The 13,992-nt window shown below is 35.7% G+C and overlaps 1 protein-coding gene across 1 annotated transcript; it reads left to right on the top strand.

Annotated features, from left to right (window-relative positions):
• Positions 1-3,822: 3,822 nt before the first annotated feature.
• Positions 3,823-4,684, top strand: LOC121423128 (heparan sulfate glucosamine 3-O-sulfotransferase 4-like). Its single transcript, XM_041618418.1, has one exon. It carries the CDS (start codon positions 3,837-3,839, stop codon positions 4,464-4,466), a length of 630 nt encoding a protein of 209 aa, XP_041474352.1. The 5' UTR covers positions 3,823-3,836; the 3' UTR covers positions 4,467-4,684.
• Positions 4,685-13,992: the final 9,308 nt, after the last annotated feature.

Below are 13,992 nucleotides of genomic sequence, written 5' to 3'. Positions count from 1 at the left end.
ACACCCTTATCACGTTACGTACGTAACGTGCCCTATCGTGAAAAGGACATCCTTTTTACGTGTTTTTTTGGTCGCGCATGGTATCCACTCGTCAATGTAAGTGGCCCCCCCGGGCTACATAGCGAATAGTAAAAAATGAAAATGGTTTATATTGTACATTTCGTATATCAATATACAAATTTTCTTTTTCTGTTTCCAAGTATGCCCTAAATTGGCCACACCATTGCTTATAGGGCACCTAATCACCCTTGAACTAGGTCAGTATGCTTGCAGAAATCAGTTTTATATATCGGAATGCCTGGTCTGTTCATTCTCTATTCCATTCCTCTTGTTGAATCCTTCATAATATTCCTGTTTGCTTTCAGCTCTAAGATAAACCCAAGTAGGTACTGAACAAAAACATCCCTGCATTGGCAGTGAGGCGGGTCTCGGAGCATGGAGGGGTTGCTTGCGGAGACGAGAGGGGTCACAGGCGGACAAAAGGCCTGAATTGACCCCAATGAGCCAAGGAGCTGATGGGGGATGAAGGGTGAGATTGCCCAAGATGGTGGCAAGATGTTTAGTTGATTTAGGTCCTGTTGATGCAGGGAATTTCTGGGGTTAGTTTTATGAATTTGATGGGGAGGTTCGGGAATGGAAGTCAACGAACCTGAAAATGTGCACTTTGTGTAACATGAATTTTGCTTGGTTGTAGCCTGGTATTCATTAGTCCTGAATCTTACTTTCTGGAATGCAATATGAGCCTATTCTACTTTAAAAAAAACAACAACATTGGATAAATAATTAAATTAAATTCAATTCAATTCTTTATTTCATTTCCATTCAAAACATAATACAAAGTAATATAAAGTAATACAAATCAAGTACAATTTTATAGGGCATTCTTACTACGTAAAACAGAAAAAAAAACCAGTATAATATAGAGCATAAATGGAAATGAGGGGGATCCACTAAAAAGCAAAGCTAGTAAAGTGTGGATCCCCCTTGGAAATGAAGAAATTATAGTTGACTTATTCTTAAATGCGTACATCAACATGCATGTATTACAGGAAAGAAAAAGAGAACAAAAGAAATCATATTGATGCAAACATAATTACTGAAATGATAGTGTATATCTTGAAAATTGAAAAAAAAATAATTAACTTTCAGGAACAACATTGTAAAAAAAGGAATATATTTATGACAATTGTAGTAATTTTGGGGAATATTTGCCCAAAGGGACTTGAATTAAACCACTAAAGGGACTTGAATTAAACCGCTAACTTGAGAAAACATAAAAAAGTTTCCTTTTTAAAACAAAATTCCATTCACAGTAGGCGTAATTCAAATATTCTTTGGACTGGTATCTTGATAATATTAGTAAATCATGCAAAACACATTCATGAAATTCTAGTATTGTCAATGGAAGAGTCACATATTATGTTTTTTGCACTTATACCCCCTGTGGACATCTTCAGATATGAGTGGATGTGCTCGACAACCATTTGACTTTGTCCATCAACGCCATCACACTTGCGGAGAGAAATCCTTTCGAAGACCAAAGGTTGCTTTTCTTGGATCTCCTGCTTGCTTTCCTTTGGAAATTGGAAGATTTGCGTGTGTTTACACAAAATTCCAGGGTCTTATCCAAGTATATTACACCTCTTTTGTAGTAATTGTGGTAAGATTGGCAGGGAATAGATGACGTCCGATAGTCATCTTCGGTCAATAGCAAGTGCAATATCCATTGAACTTGATCCCCTGCAGTTCATTTCATGAATTAAATTGTCAGTGATTTAGGTGTAGGTATTCCCTGAAAAGAACCCCTAAACAAGTACAGCGATATTTTATTGTGTCACGGGTCCGTTGGTCATTTAACCTTTACACACCATTATAATTTGGGTTTAGTACCGACCCACCTTCGACACCTCGCGCAAATCGAACTCTAACCACATAGTGTTGGGGGAAAAAGACATCCTTTATAAAACATTTTGATTTTGTTTTATCATCCCCGCATATTTGACCCTAAACAATAAATATGTATATTTTTCCGAGCGAAATAGATACCCTTTATTCAATATTTTAGTGTTTTTGACACCCTTATCACGTTACGTAAGTAACATGCCCTATCTTGAAAAAGACATCCTTTTTACATGTTTTTTTGGTCACTCATGGTATCCACTCGTCAATGTAAGTGCCCCCCCCCCCCCGATCCATATTCGGAATTTTACGGTTGCTCATTTTGTCCAAGAAAACAAGCAAGCCAAAAAATGGCATTACTTCATTCAATGGGGTGCGCACTGAAGGCATTCCATGGGGTGCACCATTATATTTTCAAATTTTACATGGTGCACCCGCATCTTAATCTGCCACCCCCTGGATCCATGCCCGAATTTCAATACACAATGTTAACCAGATCCTTTAGTTCAGATTTTTAACCCCCCCCCAAAAAAAAAAATAAGAGGGGGAGAAGTAAAATCCCATCAAATTGCTTCATTACTTTACCCCTTTTTATTCACATTCTTGCACATTCTACCTATTTGTTCCCCCCTGATTATGGATCCTACGAAGGTTCTCTTTCACATTTCAGTTACTAGTAGTGTGCAAGACCTATCACGCAGAGTCAGAGACAGCTGAATTTTAATGAGACTCCAAACTCTTTCCACTCTCTGGTCTGTTACATTCTAGGGTTGAGTTTCCAATGCTTTCACCTGCTTATCTTGATATGTCATGCTGGGGTACTCCGAGAAATCGTTCCTTGCGTAGTGGGGTAGCTAGCGAGACTGCACATGAATTTGCATCTAAATTAGAGATGCCGAGAGCTCCTCAGTGTTCCAGTGTGTGACTTTTGTCTGCAGCATGCCGAGGAGGCATGCATGATGGTGATGCTTTTGATCAGCTGATTATCATATCATCATCATCACCATCATCATCATCATCATCATCACTATCACCATCACCATCATCATCATCATCTTCCTAATCATCACCATCATCATCACCATCACCATCATCTTCATTATCATCATCATCATCATCTTCATCTCATCCTTTTCTCATCATATTATCATCATCATCATCATTATCATATCATCATCACCATCATCATCACCATCAACATCATCACCATCATCATCATCATCACCATCACCATCACAATTACCATCATCATCATCATCATCATCATCTCATCATTTTCGCCATTGCTACTACCACCACCTTCAATATTGCACTCATCATCACTATCATCATTTCAAAGACCATCGCCATTACATCCATTATCAACGACCATTATCAAAACAACAACATCACCATCATTGAATCATATTCAGCTCACCAACTGTAAATATTTATCATGAATTTATTAATTATCATTTCTGGCAAATAGTTCTTAAAAACTTAATACTCCTTTTTGTGATCTCTCTGCGGTTGACAGTTTTGTAGATATTGCTTTTTTATCTTTATTTCTCAATTGAATTTTATATGTGTACATGTACAGATACATAATAATAATAATTAAAAGGCATTTATATAGCGCCATCTATTCCATTCCGAGGCGCGTTGTTATTATTACCCTAGCTTCAGCTCGAGCTGCCTTTCAGTGCTCATGCATTCAAGGAATTTATCCTTCCGGGTACCCTTTCACCTCACCTGGGTTGAGTGCAGCATAATATGGATAAATTTCTTGCTGAAGGAAATTACGCCATGGCTGGGATTCGAACCCACGACCCTCTGTTTCAAAGTCAGAAGACTAATCCACTGGGCCACAATGCTCCACAAATAAATTAACCAATGTTGGCATGTATCTCACAATTTAATTTTGCTCTTGTTTTTATCTTCCACATTGCAGAGATAGTATGCCGCTGAGTAAACCAGGACAAATCACCATCGAAAAGACACCCGGATACTACATAACAGAAGAAGCACCTGAACGGATACACAAGCTAGACAAAAACATGAAACTCATCGTCGTCGTACGCGACCCAGTCATCCGTGCAATATCCGACTACGTTCAATCAGTCGCAACAGGTCGACGAAAAGAGAACGAATTTGAGAGACTGGCCATCCCTGATCCGAAGACGGGGGTCGTCGATGACAATTATTACGCTCTCATGGTCGGAAGGTACGCGGATCACTTAGAACGTTGGTTAAAATTCTTCCCGCTTTCGCAGTTCCTGTTCATCAGCGGCGACGAGATGATTAAGAACCCCGTCCCGCAGCTGATGAAGCTTCAAAGGTTCCTCAAGATCGATACCATCATCGATGAAAGATACTTTGTGTATAATTCCACCAAGGGGTTCTACTGCATGAAGAAGTCCGTTGAGGACACCACGGCGGACTGTCTCGGGGATACCAAGGGCCGCGAGCACCCTCACATTTCACCGTCCGTCATTCATAAAGTCTATAGATATTTCAAACCCCACAATGAGAGGTTCTACTCCATGATTGGGCAAAATTTTCACTGGGGCGAGGAGAAGAGGAGATAGTACAGGCTGAATGAATTGCATAGAGTATGATCATAGTTTATAAATGGTATGTTGTCGAAGAATATATTGTTCATGTGGCAATCTGCAATGTATCCTTAGTATAGTTAACATTGTATATTAGATAGTATATGGCATAGTGATAATGATATGTCCATTTATACATGCAGAGCTGCCAACCAGTACGTTTATTTTTTTTTTTTTACATTGACAAAAAATTTAGAAAAATCATCTCTATATGTCTCTATTTCATAAAACTTACACAAATATGGTCATTGGATCAATGTAATTTCAGGTAACTCTTTTAAAAATCATTTTGTTAAAGCCGGGGTGAGATATAAGGCCCTACACTTGTTTAAATGTTGTTGTTTTTTCATCTGCAAGAGCAGTGCGCATTTTAGCTTGCATGCAGCTTGAGCGCCGCATCAAGCGAGTGCGCCAACGATTTGATTATGAAATACTGTTTTTTTGGGGGAAAAATACATGTTTTTTTTATCACAGAATACAGTTTTTCATTCCCAGATGTTGGCAGGTCTGTACTTGTATAGTGCAGCTACTATATGCATAATACTCTACTGAGTTTGATACTTGGTATCACTTTATTACCCCTGCTGTAGCTGAGCTACATGTACTGTAGGGGTGGAAAAACATTTAATGTATAAATGTGTTATGTACCTGGTACCCATTCAGCTCACCTTGATCAAGTGCAGCCAGTGTGGATGAAATTTTGCTGAAGGAAATTAAAACCTAAAGTAGAATTGAACCCATGATGTCTGGTAAAAGAAGAGACTCAGAACCACTGTGCCATAATTCAATGTTGGGGGCATCCTGGTCTAGTGGTTTTGACTCTTTTCTTTCAATCAGAGGGACGTGGGTTCGAATCCAAGCCACGGCGTGTTTTCCTTCAGCAAGAAATTTACCCTCATTGTGCTGCACTCGACCCAGGTGAAGTGAATGGGTACCCAGTAGGGTAATAATAACATTATTTTGTTAAGCAGGGCCAGGAGAACCGTTTTCAGAAGTGAAGTGGCTACCCAGAGTAAAATATGACTTGCTTTTATTTATCGAGGTTAGCTAGTCATTATTAGCTAGTCCCCAAGGGGGCTCTGCATAACCTTGGTCCTGTAATGCAAAGGTTAGCGAGTAATCATACGCTTGATTTTAACGATTGATTGTACATTGTAGTCAATGCAATCAATTGTAGAAAAACGTTCTACGATCATTGCTAAGCTTTGTGTTATGGGTCCCTGTCGTGTTGTTATTACCCTTCTTCGTCTCTGGACTTTCTAATAAACCATTTGACTTCAAGGAGACAAGAACTCCCCATTTAGAAGTCTGAGGTACAACTCAGCTGGGATTGATCCCGTGATCTCATATTCACTCGACATGCATTATACCACTAAGCCACCATGCTTGGTGGGTATGCATGTTACGGGTTCAAATCCCTGTGTAACACTTTTAATGTCCTGAACTGAGGCAATGGATCCTCGGTTGTATTCATGGTAGTTGCAGTATAAGATTATTAACAGAGCCAAACATAACAAGGTGGATTCACAACTTAAACAGCGCCCCCTCATGACAAGTTCTGACAGGCTTGACTTTGCACCTGCCCGTGGACATCTCCACTGTTAGGGAGCTTTATATATTACATCTCAGCCCATAACACTGACCCCGCTCACATTGCAGTCCTACATGTATAACTAGTTTACTGGAAACTAGTTAAATATGTAATGCAAGCGCTAGAATTGGTCATGAAGCAATCTTCCAAACTGATTCGGAAAACCATCTCTCGATGTAGTTTTCAAGATTGCTTTGCCTCGTTAGACTGGTTTAAGCGTAGAGGACACAGACGTTCTTCGGGAAATGATCTTCATCTATTTTGGCGTGCTATACATCACACAAACGGGAAGAATAACTACATGTACGCTGCGCTTTCAAATTTCGCACAAAGCATGTGATCCCACTGAGAGCGATCACATGGCAACAAGACAGCTTTACGTGAAGTCCTGAAAACCAGGTCAGGAGATGATGAGAACGCTAGCAAAGCCATCTTCTTATCTAGTTTCGTAAACTGGTTTAAGGGAAACCAGTTCAAGAAAAGTAGAATGAGAACGGGGTCTTAGATTTCACATTCTAGCCCATAACACTGGCTCTTCCTTCTCAATTTTGAGGTTTCCTCATTATTCATGAGCAGTATAAAGCTGATTCCCCAAATTTTGAATATTCCACATCACAGATAAAAGCTTATTCATGCAGCAAAGACTAACATATCAATGATCACAAAAATCTAATGTTGAAACTCTGCTAGTAGAGTCTAGAAATTTTATATTTTAGAATAAGAAGTGTAACATATTTTTACCATCAAGTTACATGTATACCGTTTTTTAAATTCCAGTTCATCTAATGCCAATTCGTTCAATTGCCAACTCGTCTACTATCATTTGGTCGACCATCAGTTCGTCCACTCACCACATGGTCTTCTTTCATTTAGTCTAATGCCATTCTGTCTAGCAACCAGTTGGTCCAATAGCCATTCAGTCCATATACCATGTGGTCTAATTAAACTAAAGTGTTAATTGTGCAAAATGAATGAAAAGAAAATTGGTATTAGACCAACTGATGAACTGGTGATTAGACGAAGTGATGATTGGACAAAATGGTTTTTGGAACAAATGGTTGTTAGATAAAATGTTGATGGACGGAATGGCATTAGACTAAATGAAGGTAGACCATGTGGTGAGTGGACGAGTTGGTAGTGGACAAATTGGCAAGTTACCATTATACCATGGCTGACTATTTCTGGACTGTATCCCATGATGCATCACACAAAATTGTTTGACAAGTGGACCATTAGATGATGTTGTGGATTATGCATCTACCACGGTGTTAATGATATATTGCTGAAACCTTGCATTTTGCTTAAAGGACAAGTCCACCCCACCAAAACCTTAATTTAAATAAAAAGAGAAAAATTCAACAGGCATAACACTGAAAATTTCATCAAAATCAGATGTAAACTAAGAAAATTATGACATTTCAAAGTTTCGCTTCATTTCACAAAAACAGTTATATGAACGAGCCAGCTACATCCAAATGAGAGAGTCGATGATGTGTGTGTGTGTGTGTATTTGAGTTTTGTCAGACGTGTATCAATCAGGTATGATTATTTACGTCTGGGACCGACCTTTAACGTCACCATCCGAAAGACGTGATCAGGGCTCGAACCTCGAACCTCTGCATCAATTTGTAACTTCCCCACAGCTTGGATTACAGGCGCACGCCACAACGCCCAGTTGTCATTCACTCACTATTTCTTTTGTTTTTTATTGTTTGAAATATGAAATATTTTGATTTTCTCGTCATTGTCATGTGAAATGAAGTTTCATTCCTCCCTGAACACATGGAATTCCATTATTTTAACATTTTGTGCTTCAGGCAAGGAGGTCCTAATCGTCAAATTCGTAAAAATTGAAATATTGTATAATTCAAACAATAAAAAACAAAAGAAATAGTGAGTGAGTGACATCATCGACTCTCTCATTTGGATGTAACTGGCTCGTTCATATAACTATTTTGTTAAAAATAAGCGAAACTTTGAAATGTCATAACTTTCTTATTTTACATCCGATTTTGATGAAATCTTCAGCATTGTGCTTGTCTGATTTTTCTCTATTGATTCAAATCAACATTTTTCTGAGGTGGACTTGACCTTTAAGAATCAATATTCTTATGATTATTTTTTTAATATTATACTGTTTGCCTGAAAGATTTTCACTGCACATTCCAATTGTATATTTTTAGTATGTTCTTGACATGTTTTTCTCATTGTTAAAATAAATAATTTGCAGTCAGAGAGAATGATTTCATACTATTATTAATTATAAATGAAACACAAAGGGTATCCTTACTTACTCCTTGATTTCACTGATCAGCTTTGAATTGTAACACATCAGATTTGTTGATTATATAGCTAATGGATCAGCTGTGCTGTTTTTGTGATGTATGTAACATACAAGTATATAGATCAGGATGCTGCACGACTATATAACTGTAGAATGATATTTTTTATATGCCTGTTTTCAGAAATGGGTCACCATAGGAGTTTCAAACTGCCAAATTCTTATGCCAAATTGCATCTGGTTTTCAAGTATAGCTTTTTGCAGACTTCTGAACAACCTTAACTACACAGTATCATTGCAAACAATCTAGATCTCCATCCCATCTCTAACCCCACCCCCTTTATCTTCCTCTCACCTCTTTCTTTCCCCCTCTCCCTTTCTTCCCCCCTCTCATCCTGTCACCTTTTATTTTCCTTTGTCTCCCACTACCCCCCCGCATGTTCCATAACATAGTTAGGATAAATTCTATTGTGTGTAAAATGTGAATTAATATTTTCTATATTGCATTGGTAGCGTTGCCAAATTGTGTAATATTCATCTCAAACGGTACCAAAGATTTTTTTTTAATTGATTGCTTATCTATCTGTAATACCTGTGGTATTTTTCATATTTTATTAATAATTATTTTGTAAAAATAATCACGTGAATCATGTTTGTCTACATCTCAATTCTTCTAAAGTATGAAATAAGAAATGATCAATTGTGTGTACTTTTAATCTTGTGATTGAAATTCTTAAATCATGTATTCAATTTTAGTAACTACGTGTATAGCTTAGCTTGTATCAAAACTAAATTACAAGTCATAATTCATATGCAAGACTCCAATATTCATTGGTCAGATACTGCATGCATTAATTTAGTTTCTTTATATTAATGAATATTTAGTGATATGAATGACTTTTGTAGGGGTATTTATAATCAGATATTCCCACCGATATTTCTTATATATGTTGTCAACAGTGAGCTTTACATTGAACTTTCCACCATTCTTTATTGTGCCTAAAATTTCAATTCTGTAGCTATGTCTTTAAAATTCAGTTTTTTTGTAAGGCAATGCATGCATAGGCCTGACATGTATTCCAGTATCATTAATAGTGGAAGAATAGTATAATTTTATATTTTTTATATAATGATGAAAAATCTTTTCAAACTGTATTCACTAAACTGTATTCACTGTTAAAGGGGAAGTTCACCCTGACAAAAAGTTTATTGTAAAAATAGCAGAAAATATTGCCGAAGGTTTGAGAAAAATTCATCAAATAATTAAAAAGTTATTAGAATTTCAATTATTTGATTTGTGACGTCATATGCGAGCAGCATTCCTACATAGCGAATGGTAAAAAATCAATGAAATGTCATTTTCTCAGAAAATTGAAAATGGTTTTCACTGTAACTTTTGTATATCAATAGACAAATCATTTCACACCCGATCATGAAAAGAAAAGAAAATTAAGTCATCAGGAACCATACAAAATTTGAAATTCATACATTTTATATTAAATAACACATGGGGCAGCTGCTCGTTTATGACGTCACAAATCCCAAATTTTGAACTCTAATAACTTTCTTACTCTTTAACAGATTTTCCTCAAACCTTCACCAATATTTTTTACTATTTTATCTGCTATTTTTACAACAAAGTCTTCTTCAGGGTGAACTTCCCCTTTAATAGTGGGATGGAACCATAGAGATGTACCTATGTCTCTCTGGATGGAACTCATCTGACTGACTGGCATCAAACTATAGAGGGGGCTAGTAGTTTTTACATCTTCAGATGAGCTTGAATTGATGGCATTTTTTTATTCTTTCATATTTCAGTATTCATCTACAGGGTGTATTCATATTGAACATTCTTCTCCTGAAATATTAGGATTTCATTTCATTTCATTTATTTATATCACCAAGGTTAAAAGCCCATTCAGCACAGCTGTTTTTCAAAAGTGCCGTGATACAATATACAGTATTCAATACACAAAATGATCATAGTTTTTTTAGCAAAGTAATTCATTAAAAAAATAACAATATTACACAGATACAAACAATTAAAGTGGATGAATTAACAATACAGAGTGCAAGTTGGATACAAATTATTGAAATTCAGTTATCTTCCATTTAGGTATACAACTAAAATTTATACAAATCGTTATTCCTTATTCCCCCCCTTGAATTTCCCCGCCCTTCCCAAGTGAAATCATTATATAAATCTTAATATGTCTGATTAAAGATTTAATCAATTTACTTGATTTAAGATTAAAGCTCATTGTTTAAAAATGACATTGCCTAGTTAAGTGTTGAATTATAACATACTGATGTATAAATGAGACCTTCCATCACAAAACACTTGATCAGTCGCAAACAGAATATTTTCTATGTCGGAACGCGCTGATTGTGATCTTTAAGATGATAATGGATGCGACTTATCATTTTTTTTTGTGATAGAGCCTTGCAAAGAATATAAATATAGAAATGTAGTTTTGGGGATATGGAAAGATGCATAAATGCACTGTACATGTATAATAATGAGAGGTTCAGATTTACAGTGAACTCCCAAAAGAATATGCAGTCAATTTTCTGCTGAATGCCATTTTTTTCTTCATTTTTTTTTCTTATTTTTTTTCATTTCAAGGCTCAGTGATTTGCTCGCCAATTAAATTTAGGCATGGTCATAGATTATGAATATAGAAATTGAATATATATTATTTTCATAATGATTTTGTGTATTATTGCATGATTATGATAGAGAGATATGATATTTGTGAATTGATGTTTTATAATTGCATTGATAAATGTGATTGGGACTGTCTGTGGCAATCTAATTGTAGCGTATGATATTAGTTAACATGGAATTGGAAGATATCTTACCAAAACAAATCTGTGTAGGATCTTACTATCTAAAGACAATATAAGGCAGTGTTAGCTCTGCGATGCATGACAGATGTGAAGAACACGGTAAATATATTGAAAATCTTCAAATCGTCAGTGATTTTACAAACCGGATCATACCTAATTTTGGGTCAAATTTTCGATTTTTTTCTTTACATATTCTGAAAGCTTGTGATTCACTCTATTGATTTGCCAAATTTCAGATTATTCTAAAAATAGCAGAAAAAATATGAAAAAAATTACCGAAGGTTTGAGAAAAACTCCATCAAAGAATACAAAAGTAATTATTATTGTAATAATTTGATTTGTGACGTTATATGCAAGCAGCTTTTCTACATATCGTATGGTAAAAAATCGATGAAATGTCTTTTTCTCACAAAATAGAAAACAGTTTTTACTGTACCTTCATTATGTTAATAGGCAAATTATTTCACACCAATTCCTAAAAGAAAACAAAACTCTGTCATCATGAAACATCAAAAGATAGAAATATGGCCTCTTATATTACATTTTATATGGGGCAGCTGCTCGTTTATGACATCACATATCCAAAACTGAAAATTCTACTAACTTAATCTTTAATTGATTTTCCTCAATCATTCACCAATACTTTTATTTTTTTCTCTTATTGTTACAACAAAGATTTCTTGAGGGTGAACTTCCCTTTTAAGTCAGTGAGATGGCTGAAACAAGACTTGTTCAGTAACATTCTAAATTTCAAGGATATAAAGGGAATCGAGATAGGTTGTGAATAGTGACCAGTCGAATATTACATTTAGATTAAACCTTGTGGATTTGAATATAAAACTAACGATTTGAATTTGAATCTTTTGAGATTTTAAAGATAATCCTTCAAATTAAAAATAAATTCAATATTCAGCTGACCACTATTCACAGCTGATCTAGATTTATTTAAAGCCCTTGAAATTTAGAGTGTATTTATTACTTATGATACCCCTCATTGAATGTAATGTAACATGATACGTATAATGTTTTATTTGTATGATGCAATATAACATATAAAGGAAAATTGGACAGGCAAAACTACGTATTGAACTCAATTGCCAATAATGTTTAAAAAATCATTTTCAACTTTAGGGGAATATGTAGTACATTCTAATTAAGAATTTTCGTATCATATATTTTCCTTTTATCCTATTTGTAAGAAACTGGTTCAGATTAACAACTCCCATTGAATTCATGTGTTCCATTAATCAAATTGCACAACATGATACCTTGAATAAAGTATTGTTGTAATTGGTTGTAAGTGGACTGCTATTGTAGCAGATGATAGTCAGATATTTATAGATATAAATGTGCATTTGGTAATTTTTGATGTATTCAAATGACTTGTATTCATTTACTTTTCTGTATTCATGTACTTTTCTGTATTCACTTGAGGTTTCACCCGTTCAGGCTGAACTAACCCACGATGTTTTAATGTGATTGTAAGTAGATTATGACATAAATGTGCTTTTATTGAACAACATCACTGGATATCGCATCAAGTCTGATCATTTCTGTTAATATTATAATAAGTATGAGGGCTTTCCATGTGGGCGTGTGCGAATTTGTTACGAGAGAGAATGAATATTTTAGAGAAATAGGATAGAACGAAAACAACAATAAAACCAGACAAAATATGATACAGTAAACAGAAAATAATGTAGGAGAGAGAGAGGGGGGGGGGGTGAGAATGAGAGAGGGGGGGGGGTGAGAATGAGAGAGGGAGAGAGATAGAGAGACAGAATAATTGAGGATTAATAAGGAGAGACTGTTACATACAAAAACAAAAGGAGAAAAAGAGTGATAGTGCATTTAGAAATTGATTGGGAGAGGAGATGGACTGAGAGAGAGAGATAAGAAGGAGAGTCAAGCAAGAAAAAAAGAAAAAAGTGATGGTTATTGTGTACAGAAATTAGTTTTCGAGGGGGGGGGGAGAGGAAGAGAGAGAAAGGGGGTGGGGTGAGAGAATTGTGAGAAATGGGGAAATGAAGAGGAGGGAATATTGATTAGGTTGATAGATGGAGAAATTCTATGGATTGAGAGAAAGAATCGTCTATAAAGTGGGGGGGGGGGGGGGGGGGGGGGGAGTCGCAAGGATTCAACCCCAATCTGCAAATAAGCTTATTGATTTGGTCATTTGTTGAAATTTGTGATTGATTTATTTTAACCTGGTCGTCTTGATAACAAAATTTAAGTTGCAATTCCGAATGGCGAGCATAACATCTCATGCAATAAACGATGCAATTTACATATATTTTCATACAATATGAAACTAGTATTGTAGTGTGATAGAATAAAGATAAAATCAATATACAAGGGAAAGCTTACATTGATACTTAATCAGTATTTTTTATATAAAATCACTAGAAGTAGCATCTTTTAGGGGATCAGCATATACCTGATCAAAATCAACTATATATTTCAATGTGCTAGATAATGGCAAGTGCTCCTTTTGCAACCGGCAGTACATGTGTACTGAATATCAAACTGTATAGCGCCAACTAACGACAATAGTTCATATTTCATAAAAAAAATCATGGCAATAATTATTCCTGGTTAATAGCTACTTTAATGATCTGTCATTATCGATAGATGTGATTCCTGTTTTTTTTTCATGCCTTATTATAGTGGTAATAGTTTTCTTCGGAACCTTTCCCTTCTTTTATTTTCTTCTTCTTCTTTCTCTTCTATCTCTTCTTCTTTCTCTTCTTTTTCTTCTTCTTTTTTCTCTCCTTCTTTCT

The sequence above is a fragment of the Lytechinus variegatus genome, chromosome 10 (genome assembly GCF_018143015.1).
Source record: "Lytechinus variegatus isolate NC3 chromosome 10, Lvar_3.0, whole genome shotgun sequence".
Lineage (NCBI taxonomy): Eukaryota > Metazoa > Echinodermata > Echinoidea > Temnopleuroida > Toxopneustidae > Lytechinus > Lytechinus variegatus.
Note: the sequence above shows the minus strand (reverse complement) of the source record. Positions and strands in the feature narration are given on the sequence as shown.

Bases quoted from the DNA above. Each gene is read 5' to 3' on its own strand.
- LOC121423128 (XM_041618418.1), top strand. From the start codon at position 3,837: ATGCCGCTGAGTAAACCAGGACAAATCACCATCGAAAAGACACCCGGA.